This window comes from Budorcas taxicolor, chromosome 11 (assembly GCF_023091745.1).
Source record: "Budorcas taxicolor isolate Tak-1 chromosome 11, Takin1.1, whole genome shotgun sequence".
Lineage (NCBI taxonomy): Eukaryota > Metazoa > Chordata > Mammalia > Artiodactyla > Bovidae > Budorcas > Budorcas taxicolor.
Genome location: NC_068920.1, coordinates 103280709 through 103305436, shown reverse-complemented (window position 1 = coordinate 103305436; position 24728 = coordinate 103280709). Strand labels below are relative to the sequence as shown.

General features: G+C 38.3%; 1 protein-coding gene across 1 annotated transcript in view; it reads right to left on the bottom strand.

Annotated features, from left to right (window-relative positions):
• Positions 1-15818: 15818 nt before the first annotated feature.
• SANBR (SANT and BTB domain regulator of CSR) overlaps positions 15819-24728 on the bottom strand; it is a 43507-nt gene continuing 34597 nt past the window's right edge. The window contains exons 15-21 of the mRNA XM_052649293.1: positions 23364-23455; positions 22476-22493; positions 21987-22015; positions 21835-21908; positions 21266-21354; positions 16856-16947; positions 15819-15855 (exon numbers count right to left, since the gene is read on the bottom strand). Coding sequence (XP_052505253.1) covers positions 15819-15855; positions 16856-16947; positions 21266-21354; positions 21835-21908; positions 21987-22015; positions 22476-22493; positions 23364-23455 — 431 coding nt within the window. The remainder of the gene's footprint in view (positions 15856-16855; positions 16948-21265; positions 21355-21834; positions 21909-21986; positions 22016-22475; positions 22494-23363; positions 23456-24728) is intronic.

Below are 24728 nucleotides of genomic sequence, written 5' to 3'. Positions count from 1 at the left end.
ATACAAACATATGGAGGCTAAACAACATGCTTCTGAATAACCAATAACCAATAATCAAAAAGGAAATCAAAATATACATAGAAACAAATACAAATGAAAACACAACAACTCAAAATCTATGGGATTCAGTAGAAGCAGTGCTAAGAGGGAGTTTCATAGCAATACAAGCCTACCTCAAGAAACAAGAGAAACATCAAATAAACAACCTAACTTTATACCTAAAGGCAACTAGAAAAAGAAGAAAATAACCCCAAAGTTAGTAGAAGGAAATATATCATGAAAATCAGAGCAGAAATAAATGAGAAAGGAATGAAGGAGACTATAGCAAAAATCAACAAACTAAAAGCTGGTTCTTTGAGAAGATAAATAAAATAGACAAACTGTTAGCCAGACTCATCAAGAAAAAAAGAGAGAAGAATCAAATCAATAAAATTAGAAATTAAAATGGAGAAATCACAATAGACAACACAAATACAAAAGATCATAGACTACTATGAGCAGTTATATGTCAATAAAATGGACCACTTGGAAGAAATGGACAAATTCTTAGAAAAGGATAACCTTCCAAAACCGAACCAGGAAGAAACAAAAAATCTTAACATACCCATCCCATATGGAAATTGAAACTATAATAAAAAATCTTCCAAAAAACAAAAGCCCTGGACCAGATGGCTTCACAGGTGAATTCTACCAAAAATTTAGAGAAGAGTTAACACCTATACTACTCAAACTCTTCCAGAAAACTGAAGAGGAAGGTAAACTCCCAAATTCATTCTATGAGGCCAACATTATCCTAATACCAAAACCAGACAAAGATACCACAAAAAAAGAAAACTACAGGCCAATATCACTGATGAACACAGGTGCAAAAATTCTCAACAAAATTCTAGAGAACAGAATCCAACAACATATTAAAAAGATCATACATCATGACCAAGTGGGCTTTATCCCAGGGATGCAAGGATCCTTTGATATTTGCAAATCAATCAATGTGATACACCATATTAACAAACTGAAAGATAAAAACCAGATTATTATCTCAAGAAATACAGAGAAAGCCTTTGACAAAATTCAGTACCCATTTATGATCAAAACTCTCCAGAAGGCAGGCACAGAAGGAACATACTTCAACATATTAAAGCCATATACAACAAACCCACAGCAAACATTATCTTCAATGGTGTAAAATTGAAAGCATTTCCTCTAAAATCAGGAATAAGACAAGGGTGCCCACTCTCACCACTACTATTCAACATAGTTTTGGAAGTCCTAGCCGCAGCAATCAGAGAAGAAAAAGAAATAAAAGGAATCCAAATTGGAAAAGAAGAAGTAAAATTCTGTTTGCAGATGACATGATCCTCTACATAGAAAACCCTAAAGACACCACCAGAAAATTACTAGAGCTAATCAATGAATATAGTAAAGTTGCAGGATATAAAATTAATATGCAGAAATCCCTTGCATTCCTATATACTAGCTGAGAAAACAGAAACAGAAATTAAGGAAACAATCTCATTCATCATCGCAACAAAAAGAATAAAATACTTAGGAATAAATTTACCTAAAGAAACAAAAGACTTGTATATAGAAAATTATTATAAAACACTGATGAAAGAAATCAAAAATGACACAAAGAGATGGAGAAATATGCCATATTCAGGGATTGGCAGAATCAATGTAGTGAAAATGACTATACTACCCAAAGCAATATATAGATTCCACACAATCCCTATCAGGCTACCAACAGTATTTTTCACAGAACTGGAACAAATAACTTCACAATTTGTATGAAAACACAAAAACCCTCAAATAGCCAAAGCAATCTTGAGAAAGAAGAATGGAACTGGAGCAATCAACCTCCCTGACTTCAGACTATACTACAAAGCTACAGTCATAGAGACAGGCACAAAGACAGAGATACAGATCAATGGAACAAAATAGAAAGCCCAGAGATAAATCCATGCACCTATGGACCGTGGTGGCTCAGAGGGTAAGGCGTCTACCTGCAATGAGGGAGACCTGGGTTCAATCCCTGGATTGGGAAGATCCCCTGGAGAAGGAAAAGGCAACCCACTCTGGTACTCTTGCCTGGAAAATCCCATGGACGGAGAAGCCTGGTAGGCTACAGTCCATAGTGTCGCAAAAAGAGTCGGACACGACTGAGCGACTTCACTTTCACATGGACACCTTATCTTTGACAAAGGAGGCAAAAATATACAATGGAGAAAAGACAAGCTCTTTACTAATAAGTGGTGCTGGGAAAACTGGTCAACCACCTGTAAAAGAATGAAAATAGAATACTTTCTAACACCATACACAAAAATAAACTCAAAATGGATTAAAGATCTAAATGTAAGACCAGAAACTATAAAACTCTTAGAGGAAAACATAGGCAGAACACTCTCTGACATAAATCACAGCAAGATCCTCTGTTATCCACCTCCCAGAGTGATGGAAATAAAAGCAAAAATAAACAAATGTGATCTAATTAAACTTAAAAGCTTTTGCACAATGAAGGAAACCATAAGCAAGTGAAAAGGCAGCCTTCAGAATGGGAGAAAATAATAGCAAATGAAACTACTTATGAAGAATTAATCTCTAAAACATACAAGAAGCTCATGCAGCTCATATCAGAAAAATAAATGACCCAATCAAAAAGTGGGCCAAAGAATTAAACAGACATTTCTCCAAAGAAGACATACAGATGGCTAGCAAACACATGAAAAGATGTTCAACATTACTCATCATCAGAGAAATGCAAATCAAAACCACAATGAGGTATCATCTCACGCTGGTCAGAATGGCTGTCATCAAAAAGTCTACAAGCAATAAATGCTGGAGAGGGTGTGGAGAAAAGGGAACCCTCTTACACTGTTAGTAGGAATGCAAACTGTTATAGCCCCTATGGAGAACAGTGTGGAGATTCCTTAAAAAACTGGAAATAGAACTGCCCTACAAGCCAGCAATCCCACTGCTGGGCAATCACACCAAGGAAACTAGAATTGAAAGAGACACAAGTACCCCAATGTTCACTGCAGCGCTATCACCTAGATGTCCATTGGCAGATGAAGGGATAAGAAATGGTGGTACATACACACAATGGAATATCACTCAGCTATAAAAAAGAAAGCATTTGAGTCAGTTCTAATGGGGTGGAGGAAACTGGAGCCTATTATACAGAATGAAGCACGTTAGAAAGATAAACACCAATACAGTATATTAACGGATACATATGGAATTTAGAAAGACGGTAATGATGATCCTATATGCAAGACAGCAAAAAAGACACAGATGTAAAGAATAGACTTTTGGACTCAGTGGGAGAAGGCAAGGGTGGGATGATTTGAGAGAACATCATTGAAACATGTATATTACCATATGTAAAACATATGACCAGTGCAAGTTCGATTCATGAAGCAGGGTACCCAAATCCAGTGCTCTGGGACAATCCAGAGGGATGGGGTGGGTAGGGAGGTGGGAGGGGGGTTCAATGTTGGGGGATACACACACGCCTGTGGCTGATTCATGTTGATATATGGCAAAACCCACCAAAATAATGTAGAGTAATTAGCCTCCAATTAAAATAATTTAAAAAAAAATACTAACTTAGGACTTCCCTGGTGGTCCAATGGTTAAGAAGCCACCTGCCAATGCAGGGGATGCAGGTTCGATTCCTTGTCTGGGAAGATTCCACATGCCTCAAAGCAACTAAGCCCCAGTGTCACAGCTACTGAGCCCACATGCCCTTAGAGCCTGTGCTCTGCAACATGAGAAGCAACCACAATGAGAAGACTTCACAGCACATCTAGAGAGTAGTCCCTGCTCACCAAAACTAGAGAAAGCCTGTACACAGCAACGAAGACCCAGCACAGCCAACTAAACAAAACAAAACAAAACCCAACTGATAAACTCATTAAAAAAAAATACTAACCTAGACCTACCTACTCCAAAACCACCATCAGAGAGACTCAACACTGATTTGTTGGACAAAGATAGATGTCACTTAACAAAAATTCAGCTACACTACTTATTGGGTAAAAGTCATGTTTCTTCCCTGAGTATATGACTCCATACACTTAAACACTATCATATTATCATATCACTACTTATTGTTAGAAATGAATATACTTTAGAGACCCTTTCCCTCAAGTATTTGTTCCTGATATAAAATAATTTTGACAGTTGCCTGCATTTCTTGCTGAAGCTTCACTTTTTCTTAATTTTTTTGAAGTTCTCATAATTTCAATGAGCAATAGTTTCTGGTTGCCTCATTTATTTTTTAATTTGGGAAATATATTATCTATAGATAAGCATAGTCTAAAACAACAATCCACCGTTCAAAAAGAACAAACGTGAACCCTGTATTGCTTGTTTCATATATAATTTTGCTAACAGCATTAGAGGTGTAGGGAGTCAAGATCAATAACAAGAGCAGTGAGAACATCTGACTGCTAAACTGTGGCCATGTTGTGAATGTAACACAATTTAGAGAAGAGAGAGGTCAGCAGATTCATGGAAGAGGTTAGAGTTGAGTAGGGACTTGGAGCTAGAGGAAAACTTCAGCAGGTAGCAAAAAGCACATGAGCAATCAAGATGGGGGGAACAGCATGAGGTAAGGCCAAAAAACGAGAATGAGCATAATACAGTTATTTCAAAATAATAATGATCTACTAATGCTTCACATCTTTTGAACATTTACATAGGCCAGGCATGTTTTAAGTGCTTCACACACGTTACCTGGTTTAACACAGTATTACTGTCACCCAGAGCACACTACTCGGGTCATTCTTTTCTGTTCCTCTTAGACAAACTGCCATGTCTGGGACTCAGTTTCTCCACCTGTTTAAAAAAAAAGGCGGATAATACTGCACTGTGCGTATATGAGTGTACAGGTAAACACAAGAAAAGACTACATAGAAAATGATATACTTGTTAGGGTAAATTGGTAGATAAATGGTGGTAATTCTGTTTATTTACTTATTATTATTTTTTTTTTTGAGGAACTTCCAGACTGTTTTGCAAAGTACAAAACAGCTGCGCCATTTTACATTCTGACCAGGAGTGCGTGAGGATTCCAATTTTGCACATTCTTGGAAACATCATTAGGTGGCTTTTTGCTCATAACCATTCTACAAGGTATAAAGCGGTAATTCATCGTGGCTTTCATTTGCCTTTCCTTGATGGCTAATGAGGTTGAGTATCTTTTCAAGCAGTTTTGGCCATTTTCTTTGGAGAAATGTCTATTCACATCCTTTATTATTTAAAAAAGTGGGTTGTCTTTTTAATGCTGAGTCTTAAGAGTTCTTTACATATTCTGGGTGTAAGTCCCTTATCAGATATATGATTTGTAAATATATTCTGCCATCCTATGAGCGGTCTTTTCACTTTCTTGATTGCATCCAAATGTTTTCAACCTGGTGAAGTCCAATTCATCTACTTTTGCTGCTGTTGCTTGTCCTTTTAGTGTCATGTCTAAGTATCCACGGCCAAATCCAAAGTTAAGACTTACCCCTGAGCCTTCCTCTAAGAGTTTTACATTTCTTTTGTTAAGTTTGTTCTTCAGTATTATTTTTGATGTTATTATAAAGGATTCTTTTAAATGTTATTTTCATATTTTTCTAGTGTATAAAAATGGATTTTTGTATATTGATCTTGTGTCCTGACATCCTGAACTTAATTATATGTTCTAATAGTTTTTTTGGTGGATTTCTTGGGATTTTCTATATACAAGATAATGTCATCTGTGATTAGACATGGGCTTCCTTCATATTCAGTTGGTAAAGAATCTGCCTGCAATGCGGGAGACGCTGGTTTAATTTCTGGGTTGGGAAGATCTGCTGGAGAAGGGATAGGCTACCCACTCCAGTATTCTTGATTAGGTATATTTACTTTTTCTATTTGAATGCATTTCATTTTCTGACATTGGAGACAAATTGCAAACCAACAAATATAGAAAAATAATGAAACAACAATGTCAGATTTGTGATTTGTACAGGAATAAACTATGATGATGTAATGAGTGACTTGGGTAGCTACCTCAGATTGGGTACATAGAAATGCCTCCTGGGAGGAAATCTAAAATCTGAAGTATACTCTTAGCAGTGGGACAGCTAATGTAAAGGAACTAAAGGTTGGGAATGAGTTTACTTACTGGAGGAACAGGTAGACCATGCGACTGGAATGTAGTAACAAGAAGGAAAAAGAAACCTAACAGGTAGCCAAGGGCTAGGCCGAAAGTGACTGTATAAACCTGGGCAATGGAAATTGGGTTTTTTTCTCATTTTGAAGAAGTGCTACTGCAGTGTTAAGTAGGGAAGTGATGTGATCTGAATCACACTTCAAAATTACTGTAATTGTTTTGTGGATAACAGAGGTTGAAGTGGGAGCTGGAAGCATGTAGGAGCGTTGGAGATGTTACTAACCTGGGGTGGTAGGCTACGGCGATGGAGAGAAGCGAATGGATACAGCCTATGTACGGGACTTGCTGATGAAATTGGATGTGGGGAGAGAAGGGAAAAGAGGAATGATGAATAATTTCTAGATACTCAGCTTGTGCACTTGAGTGGGCAGTGGTGCCATTTACTGAGCACGCAGGGAGTTGGTGGTGGGTTGGGGAGCTACATCACAAGTCATGCTTCTATCATGTCAAGTTGGTGACACTGATATTCCAAATACAAACGTCAAGCAGGCAGTTGGATTAAACAAGACTAGAACCACAGAGAGGGAGCTGGGGTCACTTGTTTTCAGTGTGAAGGAGCTGCCAGTGAGGCAAAAGGCACTCTAGGAGAGAATGTTTTAGGCAATCCACAGTGAAACTGTTTCAAATGCTACAGGCCTAGTATGTGAGTTACTTTAGCTCCCTGGAAGTTTTTCTCCACCTGGAAAATGGGGATAATACCCGGTCTGGGGGTTGCCTGTAAGACTAAAGGCAAGAGGCACTCAGAGAGCCAGCAACATCTCAGCACATACATTTAGCAACTACACTTCTACCACCACCTCTAGTTCATAAGAACTGGTCTTGGCATAGGCAAGCAGAAAAAGCAAAACCAGCTACATTTTTCTGAAGGAAAGATAACCTTGGAAGAAGAGCTGCTCTAAAACAATGGCTGCAGCCTCACTCTCCTTCAGTACACCTCACTGAAAACAGCACATGTCACTATTACCTATCAGGAAATAGATTCCCTACCTAACTCTTCCTATAAATCCTGTTTACATTGCTTAAGTAAAGCAAGACTTTCAGTATAACAAAATAACAAATGATGCCACAGCAACTACTTAAGTATTAGGCACCTCTCACCTTTCTTGCATTGAAGACACATCAGTCCTAACAACTCAAGTTAGAGGAAAAGGAGTATCCATCTCTCATTTTAAAAACTTTAAGGCCAATTCCCAAATATTAAAATAACAATGCAGCAATAATACTAGTTAATATTTCTATTAGCCAGAAAACATTGTATTATTATCTCTAAAACATTCAATCCTCCAACTATCCTTTTGGAAATAATATCATTCCCATATCATCCTTCTCAATAGATCAGTCTTATCATTATTATTATTGGCTGTGAGTGAGGCATGCAGGATCTTATTCCCTGACCTTAGTTTTCAGGCCAGGGACTGAACCTGTCCCCCCTGCCTTGGAAACTGGAGTCTTAACCACTGGACTGTCAGGGAAGTTTATCTGTGCTCAGTCATGTCCAACCCTTTGCCACCCCTTGGCTCCTCTGTCCATGGAATTTTCCAGCCAAGAATACTGGAGTGGATTGCCATTTCCTTCTCCAGGGTATCTTCCTGACCCAAGGATTGAACCTGTATCTCCTGAACTGCAGGCAGATTCTTTACCACTGTGCCACAGGGAAAGCCCTCAGGGAAGTCTCTAGATCAGTTTTAAATGAGAGCATTAAGCCTATTAGTTCGCTGATTCCTAAAATGTCAACATTCACTCTTGCCATCTCCTATTTGACCACTTCCAATTTGCCTTGATTCATGGACCTAACATTCCAGGTCCCTATGCAATATTGCTCTTTACTGCATCAGACCTTGGTTCCATCACCAGTCACATCCACATCTGGGTGTTGTTTTCGCTTTGGCTCCATCTCTTCTTTCTTTCTGGAGTTATTTCTCCACTGATCTCCAGTAGCATATTGGGCACCTACTGACCTGGGGAGTTCATCTTTCAGTGTCCTATCTTTTTGCCTTATCATACTGTTCATGAGGTTCTCAAGGCAAGAATACTGAAGTCGTTTGCCATTCCCTTCTCCAGTGGACCACATTTTGTCAGAACTCCCCACCATGACATGTCCATCTTGGATGGCCCTACACAGCATGGCTCATAGTTTCACTGAGTTAGACAAGGCTGTGGCCCATGTGATTAGATTGTTTAGTTTTCCGTGATTGTGGTTTTCAGAATGTGGAGTACAGAATGAAGCAGGGCAAAGGGTAATACAGTTTTGCCAAAAAAATGTACTGGTTATAGCAAACACCCTCTTCCAACAACACAAGAGAAGACTCTACACATGGATATCACCAGATGGTCAACACCGAAATCAGACCGATTATATTTTTTGCAGCCAAAGATGGAGAAGCTCTATACGGTCAGCAAAAGCAAGACCGGGAGCTGATTGTGGCTCAGATCATGAAATCCTTATTGTCAAATTCAGACTGAAATTGAAGAAAGTAGGGAAAACCACTAGACCATTCAGGTATGACCTAAATCAAATCCATAATGATTATACAGTGGAAGTGAGAAATAGATTTAAGGCACTAGATAGAGTGTTTGATGAATTATGGACGGAGGTTTGCAACATCGTACAGGAGACAGGGATCAAGACCATCCCCATGGAAAAGAAATGCAAAAAAGGAAAATGGCTATCTGAGGAGGCCTTACAAATAGCTGTGAAAAGAAGAAAAGCAAAAAGCAAAGGAGAAAAGGAAAGATACAAGCATCTGAATGCAGAGTTCCAAAGAATAGCAAGAACAGATAAGAAAGCCTTCCTCAGTGATCAATGCAAAGAACTAGAGGAAAACGAGAGAATGGCAAAGGCTAGAGATCTCTTCAAGAAAATTAGAGATACCAAGGGAACAACATTTCATGGAAAGAAGGGCACAATAAAGTACAGAAATGGTATGGACCTAACAGAAGCAAAAGATATTAAGAAGAGGTGACAAGAATACACAGAAGAATGGTACAAAAAAATTCTTTATGACCCAGATAATCACGATGGTGTGGTCACTGACCTAGAGCCAGACATCCTGGAATGCGAAGTCAAGTGGGCCTTCAGTTCAGTTCAGTTCAGTTGCTCAGTCATGTCCGACTCTTTGCGACCCCATGAATTGCAGCACGCCAGGCCTCCCTGTCCATCAACAACTCCCAGAGTTCACTCAGACTCACGTCCATTGAGTCAGTGATGCTACCAGCCATTTCATCCACTGTCATCCCCTTCTCCTCCTGCCCCCAATCCCTCCCAGAATCAGAGTCCTTTCCAATGAGTCAACTCTTCACATCAGGTGGCCAAAGTACTGGAGTTTCATTCAGCTTTAGCATCATTCCTTCCAAAGAAATCCCAGGGTTGATCTCCTTCAGAATGGACTGGTTGGATCTCCTTGCAGTCCAAGGGACTCTCAAGAGTCTTCTCCAACACCACAGTTCAAAAGCACCAATTCTTTGGTGCTCAACCTTCTTCACAGTCCAACTCTCACATCCATACATGACTACTGGAAAAACCATAGCCTTGACTAGACGGACCTCAGTTGGCAAAGTAACATCTCTGCTTTTTAATATGCTATCTAGGTTGGTCATAACTTTCCTTCCAAGGAGTAAGCATCTTAATTTCATGGTTGCAATCACCATCTGCAGTGATTTTGGAGCCCCCAAAAATAAAGTCTGACACTCTTTCCCCATCTATTTGCGATGAAGTGATGGGACCAGATGCCATGATCTTCGTTTTCTGAATGTTGAGCTTTAAGCCAACTTTTTCACTCTCCTCTTTCACTTTCATCAAGAGGCTTTTTAGTTCCTCTTCACTTTCTGCCATAAGGGTGGTATCATCTGCATATCTGAGGTTATTGATATTTCTCCCGGCAATCTTGATTCCAGCTTGTGTTTCTTCCAGTCCAGCGTTTCTCATGATGTACTCTGCATATAAGTTAAATAAGCAGGATGACAATATACAGGCTTGATGTACTCCTTTTCCTATTTGGAACCAGTCTGTTGTTCCATGTCCAGTTCTAACTGCTGCTTCCTGACCTGCATACAGATTTCTCAAGAGGCAGGTCAGGTGGTCTGGTATTCCCATCTCTTTCAGAATTTTCCACAGTTTATTGTGATCCACACAGTCAAAGGCTTTGGCATAGTCAATAAAGCAGAAATAGATGTTTTTCTGGAATTCTCTTGCTTTTTCCATGGTCCAGCGGATGTTGGCAATTTGCTCTCTGGTTCCTCTGCCTTTTCTAAAACCAGCTTGAACATCAGGAAGTTCACGGTTCATGTGTTGCTGAAGCCTGGCTTGGAGAATTTTGAGCATTACTTTACTAGCATGTGAGATGAGTGCAATTGTGCGGTAGTTTGAGCATTCTTTTGCATTGCCTTTCTTTGGAATTGGAATGAAAACTAACCTTTTCCAGTCCTGTGGCCACTGCTGAGTTTCCCAAATTTGCTGGCATATTGAGTGCAGCACTTTCACAGCATCATCTTTCAGGATTTGAAAGAGCTCAACTGGAATTCCATCACCTCCACTAGCTTTGTTCATAGTGATGCTTTCCAAGGCCCAGTTTACTCACATTCCAGGATGTCTGGCTCTAGATTAGGAAGCATTATTACGAACAGAGGTAGTGGAGGTGATGGAATTCCAGTTGCTTGCACTCAATATGCCAGCAAATTTGGAAAACTCAGCAGTGGCCACAGGACTGGAAAAGGTCTGTTTTCATTCCAATCCCAAAGAAAGGCAATGCCAAAGAATGTTCAACTACCGCACAATTGCACTCACGTCACACACTAGTAAAGTAATCCTTAAAATTCTCCAAGCCAGGCTTCAACAATGGATGAACTGTGAACTTCCAGATGTACAAGTTGGTTTTAGAAAAGGCAGAGGAACCAGAGATCCAATTGCCAACATCTGTTGGATTATTGAAAAAGCCCGAGATTTCCAGAAAAACATCCATTTCTGCTTTATTGACTATGCCAAAGCCTTTGACTGTGTGGATCACAATAAACTGTGGAAAATTCTGAGAGATGGGAATACCAGACCACCTGACCTGCCTCCTGAGAAAACTGTATGGAGGTCAGGAAGCAACAGTTAGAACTGGACATGGAACAACAGACTGGTTCCAAATAGGAAAAGGAGTATGTCAAGGCTGTATATTGTCACTGTGTTTATTTAACTGAGAAACACTGGGCTGATGAAGCACAAGTTGGAATGAAGATTGCCGGGAGAAATATCAATAACCTCACATATGCAGAAGACACCACCCTTATGACAGAAAGTTAAGAAGAACTAAAGAGACTCTTGATGAAAGTGAAAGAGGAGAGTGAAAAAGTTGGCTTAAAGCTCAACATTCAAAAAACGAAGATCACGGCATCTGGTCCCATCACTTTATGGCAAATAGATGGGGAAACAGTGGAAACAGTGGTTGACTTTATTTTTTGGGGCTCCAAAATCACTGTAGAAGGTGAATGCAGCCATGAAATTAAGACGCTTACTTCTTGGAAGAAAAGTTATGACCAACTTAGACAGCATATTAAAAAGCAGAGACATTACTTTGCCAACAAAGGTCCATCTAGTCAAGGCTATGGTTTTTCCAGTAGTCATGTATGGATTTGAGAGACTATAAAGAAAGCTGAGCACTGAAGAATTGATGCTTTTGAACTGTGGTGTTGGAGAAGACTCTTGAGAGTCCCTTGGGCTGAAAGAAGATACAACCAGTCCACCCTAAAGGAAATCAGTCCTGAATATTCATTGGAAGGACTGATGTTGAAGCTGAAACTCTAATACTTTGGCCACCTGATGCGAAGAGCTGACTCATTGGAAAAGACCCTGATGCTGGAAAGATTGAAGGTGGGAGGAGAAGGAGATGACAAGGAGGAGGAGGAGGAGATGGTTGGATGGCATCACCAACTCAATGGGCATGAGTTTGAGAGTTGGTGATGGACAGGGAGGCCTGGCGTGCTGCAGTGCATGGGGTTGCAAAGAGTCGGACATGACTGAGTGACTGAACTGAACAGCAGCCTCTTATAATTGGACTGGCTACGTAGCCCCTATGCCTTTTAACTGCAAGGTGTGAGAATAGTTGTGGATTGAAGAATTACTTCAAGATTTTGAAGATAAAAGGTATTTTGTTTTTTTGTGTGGGCTTCCCAGGTGGCTCAGAGGTAAAGAATCTGCCTGCCAAGCAGATGTGGGTTTGATCCCTGGGTCAGTAAGATCTCCTGGAGAAGGAAATGGCAACACACTCCACTATTCTTGCCTGGGAAATCCCTTGGATGAAGGAGCCCAGTGGGCTACAACACAACTGAGTGGGGGCACACACACACACACACACACACACAATTAGCATGACAGGGCTTCAGCTTCAGCTTCCAAAGCACTCAGCACAGCTCACAATACCTGGCTAAGAGTTCTGAAGAAGGACAATAACAAAATGATGCAACAGTTATCAATCACCTTTTCTGCAATATTTTATCCCGTAAATATTCGCTGAATCTTTACCAGGTTAGTTTTTTATTTTTTTAAAGTGAAGTTGCTCAGTCATGTCCGACTCTTTGCGACCCCATGGACTGTAGCCCACCAGGCTCCTCCATCCATGGGATTCTCCAGGCAAGAATACTGGAGTGGGTTGCCATTTCCTTTTCCAGGGGATCTTCCTGACCCAGGGATTGAACCCAGGTCTCCCCCATTGCAGGCAGACGCTTTAATCTCTGAGCCACCTGAGAAATGTACAAAATTCATTTCTTCCATGAAAAGCTATGATCTGGAGCCCATCTGAACTTTTTGAGAAGATGGAATGATTCAGATCAAGGGACTCTGCAAACAACTTTTGTCATTAATGTTTATTTCAATTAAATAAATGTGAATTCAGAATTAATGTAAGATAAAACCTCAAAGTATTTAGCAAAACAAATGCTATTATGAGTTTGATTAAAATATTTGTGTTACCTGTGTTATGAACTACAGACATTCACAAAATTTAAAGCACATTCTGAAGAAAATAAAATTCTGATAAATTCTGTTTGTAAAAATCAATTCAGTGGTACAGTCCCCCTGGGGAAGAACCAATCTGCCTTGCTACCATCAATTAAAAATCAAATGAGATATTTTCCTCTTTCAGTTGTGACCGTCACAGCACTATATAACACATACAAACCTAAATCGTTTTGATCAGAGAAGACAGTAAATAAGACTGGTATTTAACAGGTCTTACAGATCATGTAGTATAAAACATTTTCTTTTGCAAATAAAATGTATAAACTATTTCAAAAATATCAAACCAGTGAAAAATATGTCGACTGCAACAAAATTTCCAAACAGAAGTTCAAAAATCTTGGCAAAGCTATGCATATAACATCAAATAAAATCTAGCTTTATTTACCAAATAAAATATTCATTAAAAATACATAACACTTCAACATTTCAATAGAAATTGCTGTTCTGTCATACATGATCAAGTCTGTTTTCTAAATAATTTGAAGAAAATTTCAATTATAAGATAAATGAAGACTAAAAATAAAAACAATGCAAATTAAAGTGTTTTAGACACCTACATATAAGTAATTTCTAAACACATAATTGTTATATGATTATGGTTTGTAACAAATTTTCCCTGAGCACTCTTTCTGCTTGGTTAGAAAAACTGATTTTTCCTGAATAATTCGATTTTTCATCCATCAAGTGTATCTGGGAATCTTTCCTTCCAGACTCTCTAAAGTAATAACTGATTATAACCATTTTAAGGGGCTATTTGAATGGCTATAGAATTATGGTTGAGTTTTAGTGCCCTGAAAACTGTACAGTGGGTGTCTTGTACAACCGAAATGATTTACTATCCTAAAACTATCAACAGTTGCTTTAACAAATTCAGCACCCAAATTTGTTTTAACAAATTCAGCTGTTTTAACTAGCTTCACAGAAGAAAGAAGTAATAATCAGTAATTCCAGACCAATAAATACATATTAAAAACTGAAAAAAGAGTTGGATTAACATTGTGATTTCTCTGGAATAACACTGAAAAAAATTAAGCCTTCTGCCCAAAACAGGAAATACTTCATGTTAAAACTTTACGTAATTCAGTTTTGAGATCTGTCACTCCTTAAAAGTCATGCAAGCATAAAATAAGCGTCACTGGAAATTTCGTCACATAAATGGCAGTTCTCAATGCTATCACAAGATTCACAGCCCAAAGACACACTATCATCAGTGCACATGTACAGTACCAGTGCTAGATGAGTTCCCCTAATTTTTTAAGATCTTAAAAAACTCTTAGCTATTTGAGAGTTTAGGCCTCTTCTCTTTCAAATAAATAAAGCATAACAAATACCTGGGAGTCTTAACTATGTAAATTTCTAAATACTAATTTTTAACATAGCCTAGCATCACACTGATAGCTAACAGTGAATGATGTCGGATTCGTGATCTCTGAAGATTTCAGCTTCAGGACTAGGGACCAAGCTTGATCACTCTAGAGCTTTTGTGTAGGAGAGTTCTATTAAAGTATAAAAAGGGACAGAGAAACCTTCTGACACAGACATCAGAAAGGGGATGGAGAGTGTCCCCTCCTCCACAGTCTTATCAAGGCCTTATATACTTTTATCAGACCCACTCCCAAAACATACATCTTAAATTAACAAGATTCAACTAACAATAGAAAGGTCTTACCAGACTTACTCTCACAACAAACATCATAACAAGATTAGTCAGAAGGTTCTTGTTAAGAAGGATAAACATGTCCTAGACAAAGACACATTGCTGTTACATAATCATTAAAGTGAAGTAGCTCAGTCGTGTGCTTCTTCGTAACCCCATGGACTGTAGCCTACCAGGCTCCTCTGTCCATGGGATTTTCCAAGCAATCAGACAGGAGTGGATTGCCATTTCCTTCTCCAGGGGATCTTCCCGACCCAGGGATCGAACCCAGGTCTCCCGCATTGTAGACAGACGCTTTACTGTCTAAGCCATACATAATCATTAGTACAGAGCTTAAGGAAAAACATACCCTTGAGTCATTAAGTGAAGTGAAGTCGCTCAGTCGTGTCCGACTCCTTGCTGACCCCATGGACTGTAGCCAACAAGGCTCCTCTGTCCATGGAATTTTCCATGCAAGAGTACTGGAGTGGGTTGCCATTTCCTTCTCCAGGGGATCTTCCCCACCCAGGGATCAAACCCAGGTCTCCCGCACTGCAGGCAAATGCTTTACCGTCTGAGCCTGGGCTTAAAGAAAAAATGTTTTATGTGACTAATGTAGAAAAAAAATGTTTGTCCTTTTCTCCTTGAGAGCTCCAGACCCCTTTCTCCTTCTCAAGGGCCCCAGATCCCTTCCTCCTCTGTGAGGGCCCTGGACTCCTTCCTGTTTGAGGGCCCCAGACTCCTTATCAACCTACTTAAGAATGAATTCTCTCAATATCAAAGGAAAATCAGATTTAAGAAGTTTCATATTTATAATTTCATAAGACTTAACTTATATATTTCCCTTACCACTAGATTCATGTGGCTTGCAAGAATATTTAATAAATAACTTAAAACATTTAGAAGTAATCATTCTGAAGATCTTCAAGTAAGCAATTTCAAGTGTCCAGAGGTATGTCTTCTGTCTTCTTATATTTTAAGGTACTTTACATAGGACGACCTTGACCAAGACGACTTTTAGACCTAGATTTTTTTAAACAGAAAAGAACGTAAGAGGTGCTTCTAAAACAATAAGAAGTTGCCACTGCTTTAGGTTAAGTCTGATTGACACTGTCAAAATTTAATGAAAATTCATATACCTCCATAATCCACTTTAAAAATTCTTGGAGTGAAATGTACTTTGGAATTCAGGTATTTTTTAATTTTTAATATTATGAGTCTGTAGTAGTGCCCCATAACCAAACACATGAGTATTTCTTTACTGACACAAATGAGCATTTATATTAAGTAGGATAAATAAAAACTACAAATAGCACCACAGTAACTCAGATCAGGTTTGAGTGGCCACAAATATATGAAAAAAACTTTGGGCTTTCTGAGTTTTCTGGATTTCAGAATTGCAGATAAGGCATTTGGATCTGTAGTATTAATGATCACTTTTCAGTAACTGCTAATCTTTCAAAGAAAATTTGTGCTCTAAAGTGACACAAAACATACAAGTTAGATATTCTTTTTCTTTGGCCCCATTGCACAGTATGAGGGATCTTAGTTCCTGGACCAGCCCCCTGTAGTGGAAGCATGGAGTCTTAACCACTGAACCTCCAGGGAAGTCCCACAAGTTAGATTTTATAAAGAGAGAACAAGAAATAAGAAAATTTCAATGATTTATATAAAGTAGTAATATGTTATCAATAAACAGCATAAAAATCCTGCTAGTTTGCAGTGGCACTACAGCTTACATTTGTCAGTTGTTGGCTTGGAACCGAGCTGACTCAATAAACAGAAAACTTATTTTAAAAAGCTATACTTTCATTAAATTTTGTCATCATGACCTTTTAAAGTCTTAACTCTTAAGTTAAAATCTCGTTCTGACTAATGTCTTGTTGATCTAATCTCCAAACAAAATAAAGCCAAACTCAAATTATGTGCTTCTAGTGTTCATATGGTTTTTCCCTTAAGAAAAAATATATATATATATCATCACTTCAAAGCTGGCATTCTGAATTCACTTCTGCTGATTTACCTTGTGTTTTTTTCCGAGTTGCTCTGCCGAGCACTGACTGGCACTGAGGCCTTGATTTGTGCTTCAAGCCTGGAATAAATACCTCCTGCAAACTGTAAAGGAGCAAAATTAAGTTACTATCTATATGGAACCAAAAACTGAAACAGCATTACTTTTGAATTTAGAAGCAATTTTTTTATTTTTTAAATTAAAAAATTTGGCTCTTTGAGTTATAATTTATACGTGCTATTTTACTTTAAAATTCACCCTATTTAGTGTACTGTTCTGAGTTGAATTTTGACAAATGCATACAGTTGTGTGAACACTTATAATGGAGACATAACCCAGTTCCATCACCCCAAGAAAATCCTAGTGCCCCCTTTTAAGGCCAATGATTTGATGACTTTACAGTACAAATTCTGGCAACCATCAACTTTTGGGCTTTTTTTCTTGGCTGGTCTGTGTAGTTTGCAGGATCTTAGTTCCCTGACCAAGGATAGAGCTTGTGCCCTTGGCAGTGAAAGAACAGAGTCCTAACCACTGGACCGCCAGGGAATTCCCCTACTTATCTGTTTTATGTCCCTATACCTTTGCATTTTCCAGAACCTTATATATATACAGAATCATATAGCTTACAGCCTTTTGAATAAGGCTTCTTTCACTCACCATAATGTGTAGGAGATTCACCTATGTTGCAGCATGTATCAGTAGCTCATTCTTTTTTATATATACCACAGTCTTATTCACTTATCAAGTAAAGGACATTTGGGTTGTTTCTAGTTTTTAACAATTCTAAATAAAGCCCCTGTAAAGATGTGTGAAACGATCTGTATGGTGAGTAAACATTAAAAATATAAGAAACAAGCAAACTGTTGTCCAAAGTAGCCATTCCCTTTTGCATCCTTACTAGTTATAAATGACAGTTCCAGTTGCTCTATATCATTGCTAGCATATTAAAAAAAATTTTTTTAGACATTTTAGTAGGTGTATAGTGGTATCGTGTTGAGGGATTAATTTACGTTTCCCTAATGACCTAGATAGCATATTGAAAAGCAAAGACATTACTTTGCCAACAAAAGTCCGTTTAGTCAAGGCTATGGCTTTTCCAGTGCCCACGTATGGATGTGAGAGTTGGACTGTGAAGAAAGCTGAGCACCAAAGAATTGATGCTTTTGAACTGTGGTGTTGGAGAAGACTCTTGAGAGTCCCCTGGACTGCAGCGAGATCCAACCACTCCATTCTGAAGGAGATCAGCCCTGGGATTTTTTTGGAAGGAATGATGCTAAAGCTGAAACTACAATACTTTGGCCACTTCATGAGAAGACTTGACTTATTGGAAAAGACTCTGATGCTGGGAGGGATTGGGGGCAGGAGGAGAAGGGGACGACAGAGGATGAGATGGCTGGATGGCATCACTGACTTGATGGATGTGAGTCTGAGTGAACTCTGGGAGTTGGTGACAGGGAGGCCTGGCGTGCTGCGATTCATGGGGTCGCAAAGAGTAGGACACGACTGAGTGACTGAACTGAACTGAACTGAATGACTAAGAAGGCAAAGAGGCTATCTGAGGAGGCTTCACTAATAAAGAAGTGAAGTGAAAGGCAAAGGAAAAAAGGAAAGATATACCCAACTGAATGCAGAGTTCCAGAGAAAAAGCAAGGAGAGATAAGAAGGCCTTCTACAATGAACAATGCAAAGAAAGAGGAAAACAACAGAATGGGAAAGACTAGAGATTTCCTTAAGAAAACTGGAGATGTCAAGGGAACATTTTATGCAAGGATGGGCATGATAAAGGAAAAAAAACGGTATGGACCTAACAGAAACAGAAGGGATGAAGAAGAGGTGGCAAGAATATACAGAAGAACTATACAGGAGAGGTTTTAATGACCCAGATAACCACCATGGTGTTATCACTCACCTAGAGCCAGACATCCTGGAGTATGAAGTCAAGTGGGCCTTAAGAAGCATCACTACAAACAAAGCTAGTGGAGGTGATGGAATTCCAGTTGAGCTATTTCAAATTCTAAAAGATGATGCTGTTAAAGTGCTATACTCAATATGTCAGCAAATTTGGAAAACTCAGCAGTGGCCACACAACTGGAAAAGGTCAGTTTTCATTCCATTCCAAAAAAAGGGCAATGTCAAAGAATGTTCAAACTACTGCACAATTGTACTCATTTTACATGCTAGCATGGTAATGCTCAAAATCCTTCAAGCTAGGCTTCAACTGTATGTGAACTGAGAACTTCCAGATGTACAGCTGGGTTTATAAAAGGCAGAGGAAACAGATCAAATTGTCAACATTTGTTGGATCACGGAAAAAGCAAGGGAATTCCAGAAAATGTCTACTTCTGCTTCATTGACTACGCTAAAGCCTTTGACTGTGTGGATCATAATAGCTGGAAAATTCTTAAGGAACTGGGAATACCGGACCACCTTATCTGTCTCCTGAGAAACTGTATGTGGGTCAAGAGGTAACAGCTAGAACCAGACATGGAACAATGGACTGGTTCAAAACTGGGAAAGGAATACGTCAAGGCTAAATACTGTCAACCTGCTTACTTAACTTTTACACAGAGTATATCATGTGAAATGCTGGGCTGGATGAATCACAAGCTGGAATCAAGACTGCTAGGAGAAATATCAATATCCTCAGATATGCAGATGATACCACTCTAATGGCAGGAAGTGAAGAGGAACTGAAGAGCCTCTTGATGGGGGGTAGTGAAACTCAACATCAAAAAACTAAGATCATGGCATCTCGTCCCATCATTTCATGGCAAATAGAAGCAGAAAAAGTAGAAGCAGTGACAGATTTTAATAGAAGCAGAAAAAGTAGAAGCAGTGACATATTTTACCTTCTTGGACTCCAAAATCACTGTGGACACTCCAAAATTTCATGGTGAAATTTTGACTGCAGCCATGAAATTAAAAGATGCTTGCTCCTTGGAAGGAAAACAAAGCCAAATCTAGACAGCATATTCAAAAGCAGAGCTACCACTCTGCTGACAAAGGTTCGTATAGTCAAGGCTATGGTTTTCCCAGTAGTCATGTATGGATATATGAGGGTTGGATCATAAAGAAGACTGAGCACCAAAGAACAGATGCTTTCCAATTGTGGTGCTGGAGAAAACTCTTTAACAGTCCCCTGGACGGCAAGGAGATCGAACCAGTCAATCCTAGAGGAAATCAACCCTGAATATTCATTGAAAGGACTGATGTTGAAGCTCCAATACTGTAGCCATGTGATGTGAAGAGCTGACTCACTGGTGAAGACTCTGATGCTGAAAAAGACTGACGGCAAGAGGAGAAGTGGGCAGCAGAGGATAAGATAGTTAGCATCGCTGATCCAATGGACAAGAGTCTGAGCAAACTTCAGGAGATAGTGGAGGACAGAGGAGCCTTGGTATGCTACATTCCATGGGGTCACCAAGAGTAGGACAAGACTTAGTGACTGAACAACAATAATGATGACTAATGGCGTTTCTGGTGGTGGCTCAGCAGTAAAGAATCTGCCTGCACTGCAGGAGACAGAAATTCAATCCCTGGGTCAGGAAGATCCTCTGGAGAAGGAAATCCTCTGCTCCAGTATTCTTGCCTGGGAAATCCCATGCACAGAGGTGCCTGGTGGACTACAGTCCAGGGGGTCACAAAAGAGTGGGACAAGACTGCAAAAACAAAAAAAAGTGACTAACGACGTTGCCATCTTTTCTTGTGCTACCTTCTCTCATGAAGTCTATGGTTAATTTTTTGCCTGCTTCTTTTTATTGGGCTGTTTATTTTCTCAGAATTTATGGTTTGTTTTTTCATTCTCTTAATAATGCCTTTCAAAAACAAGTTTTAAATTTTGATGAAATCCAGCTTTTTTCTTTAATGGATCATGCTTTTGGTGTTGTAGCTAAGAAATATTTGTCTAACCCATGGTGATAAAGATTTTTTTTCCTGTTTCTTCTTGTAGGGAAGTAAATTTTTCAATAAAAGCATTAGGGGCAAAAGTTACTATAAATATATAATACTGATACTAATAATGATATATAATGTTATAACTAATATGTACTTCAGTAAGAGTACAGGTATTTCTTGTTATCATTTTTATAGTAAGATAACATCTTATTTTAAAGATAACATCTAAGCACCGATAGAGCTGATAAAATTAGCAAATCCAGGAGGTCATCTTCCACAATGAAGTTAATCTGTTCCTGGATACTATACTTTTAGCGACAGTGTACTTTACTATGTGTGTTACACAGGTCTATGGACCATAAGAGGTGGTGAAAACTTTTATGTGAATGAACTGGTTAACTGGTACAGAATATAAAAATATATAAAAAATTTACTCTTTTAAAATCATAAAGCGTCTTTATACTTATGATGAAAATAAAGTAGGAAAGAGTACTAAGCAAGCACCATACGGGAGTAGGTAATTCTTACTTCTTTGGCTTCCCTTGACCTGACTCGATCGAGATCTCCCAATCTCATCTTTATTAGGTGCCCAGTAATTTCAGACATCCGCCGCTGATCTGAAAGGTAAACATTAATAAATCTTACTTTTTATGAGGATGTTTAGTAATTTTTATTTCTTAAAGAAGACTGCAATTATTAAAAGTCCATGAAAACACCACTGTATATTATTTGCAGACACATACACCTATTTATCTTTGAAGGACTTTAGGCTTCCAGTAGCAAAATGGCTCATATATATATAACTGGGCTGCTTTTAAGATGACTATAAATCAGCTGAAGACATATTCAGCTTTCTTGAAAGTGGAAGCGGTGGATGAAAGTCAGTCTGAGAGACCTCAGAACGACGGATGCATGAAACCACACATTATCTACTGGGGTTGTCTAGTAATGAAACTCTGGTTGGTGCCTGAGGAAATGTGCTAATTTGGGGCCTTATTCCAGTTGGAACCTTTAAAGCTATTCAGCATACTTCATAAAAGACTCCTATTATTGCTATTTATAGCCAATTTGTACATTACCCAAATAATACTACTTACCATCTTCTCTTTGTGCATCTTGGTTGAATCTCAAGGATCTTGTGGCATCCCACTTATTCTTCTGCATACTCACACTATTGAAAAAATTAAACAAAAATCAGCATTGATGTTTTTAGAGTGAACATCTGACTGGATTAAGGAATAATACTCACATGAAAGGAGACACATCTCTAGAAGTTGACTAAAAAAAAGTAGACAACATTAAGGCCCAATTAGAACATATTTACTGATTAGCGTTATAGGTAATAACAAAAAAGAGTTTATATTTATTGGGCACAAGCTACTGTACCAAGAGCATTACAAGCATTGTTTCATTGAAGCTTTCCAACAACCATGTGAGATAGATGCTATTATTATCTCTATATTAAGACACTTTCAAAGGAGTTAAGAAACTTATCCAAAGGGAAAGAGACCTAGAATTTGAACCTGTTTTATTTATCTGACCTGGAAGCCCCCCACCTCCAATGCAGTCTTTTAGAATTCACTCATTCTATGCCTGTGGTCCTTAACATGGAGATGAATGTGCAATCCATCCAACATATACTGTGTGGAATGTGTCTCTGCCCCAGTTTTTCACACATTTTTAGAATCCACAGTTCCTCTTTTAGCCAACAGTAGTTATACTGTTCTCTTATTCCTACCTGGCTTTTTACTCCTTCCTTTGAAGGCATGAGAAAATAAGAATAATTTTAAAAGGTCATAAAATATAATCAATTCTAAAAACTGTTTTATTTTTTGAATAAGTAATATTGGTTCAAAATTCAAGAAGTATAAATAGGACACACAGTAAAAGTTTCTATCCTTCCCCCTAGATATTCAGTTCCCTTCCTTAGAGGCAACCAATTTTATCAATTTCTGAAATAGCTTTCTATAGCTATTTTATGGATATATAATAAAATTCATATATATTTATCTATTCTACATAAATGTTAGCATAATATACCACTATACATACTGCTCTGCACTTTTCCTTTCTTCTTCTTCTCTTAAAGTATAGTTAATTTGCAATGGTGCGTTAGTTTCTGGTATAAAGTGATTCAGCTTATATATATATATTTTCACACACACACTCTGGAGTGGATAGCCATTCCCTTCTCTAGGGGATCTTCCCAACCCAAGGACCAAACCTGGGTCTCCCATATTGCAGGCAGATTCTTTACTGTCTGAGCTACCAGGGAAGCCCATGATATATATATATTTATATATATTCTTTTTCACATTCTTTTCCATTGTAGTTTATTATAAGATGTCGAATATAGTCCTCTGCGCTATCGGATCTTGTTGTCTATTTTATATATAGTAGTTTGTATATGCTAATCCAAAACTGCTAATTTATCTTTCTTATACTTCACTTTCCTTTCTTCATGTGTCAATATACCTTAGAGATCTTTAATCTCAGTCTTTACAGAGATTCTTTACTCATCTTTACACTGCATTTCACTGTGGTACTCGTAGCTCTTCTTTTTCAGATTTTTCCTGCTTATTTCTTAATACAAACTTTAGAACAGTAATAGATAATTTATAGTTACCTTCTCCAGTGCCTTTTCTTTCTTCTGACCACAGGGTGAAGACATCTGCTTTTTTGGTTGTTTAGCGAACTTCTTTGGCTTCTCCTTTTTTCCTGATAATAGAACATCAGTGTTATCAGCCCATGCACTTGTCACATCCAAACAATAAAATCACTGAAAAAACAAAATACTGTTTTTAAAAACTAAAAAATTACCTTTAGATAAATAGTAAATATGTGGAGAAACAAAACTAAAAGTGCTTTACAGAGGTTCATTGACTTTTCTTCTTTCTACTTGGTGAAAATCTTAGGGAAAAAAATGAGGGCAATGAATTCCAAGTCCCAGTGAAATTAAATGTAGAAAAATGGTGGGGAAATTACACATATTTATTTCCCTGAATCTAATGTGACAGTGGAGTCATCTCCTAATTCCAAATTTTTCAATATAAGAAATAACTGTAACCCCAAAAATCACAAATTGAGAAGGGGAGGAAAGAAGAGTTCACATACACAAAATCTTTAAAATGCCTTTGTTCACACAGGAGGTTGGGCTATGAGGGTAAAAATGGAGGTAGAACATAAATGATCCTAGGAAGAAGCAGATCTGGGATAAACTGTATTCAAAACGAGGGCATTCCTGTAATGAACATTCAGACCTTACTCTTGGCTGACAGTTTAGTGGAGAAAGGAGACAGGCAAAAAAAGAGGGAGGGGAAAGAAGTATTTCTCTAAAAACAAGGTTGGAAGGTTGATAATAATAATACATTAGATTGCTGTTTCCCAATTATCAATTATTTGCACACCATCTTTACAGCTTTTGCTCTATCTTAAAAAAGAAACTTCATCACTACCAAATGAAAAGCCTATAAAATGTGCTACATAGAAGACAATCTTGAAGATAACAGAATAAAGACAAAACAACATTTAGAATCTAGATAGATTTATTTTTCTGCTGGCCCTGGGCCCCTGACATGTGTCTCTCTGTTCATGTGGGAGATTAACAAGTGTTACATTGCTAAAAGCCATGATAGGGTGGGCTACATGATAACAGCAGTGTGAAAGGGTGGACAATTCCTCCCCCCACAATAATGATAAAAACAGAACAAAAATCGTATAAACAATCATCTGCAGATACTGGAGAATAATCAAAGGAAGAGAGAAAGTTCACTGTTTACATGTGAAAAAAGCTTCCTTATCTGACGGCACTTTCTCCCTCCTCAGCTCAGGGAGAAAAATTATAACCTTGAGTTGCAGGGAGAAGATAGAGTTCAAAGCAACAGAGGTGCTAGGAATTCAAAGGGGAAAATTTGAAAACAAGAAAGAGATCTGAGGCCTAAAATGTGAACATAAACTATGCCCAAATTCTGAGCTGAATGTTAAACTATGC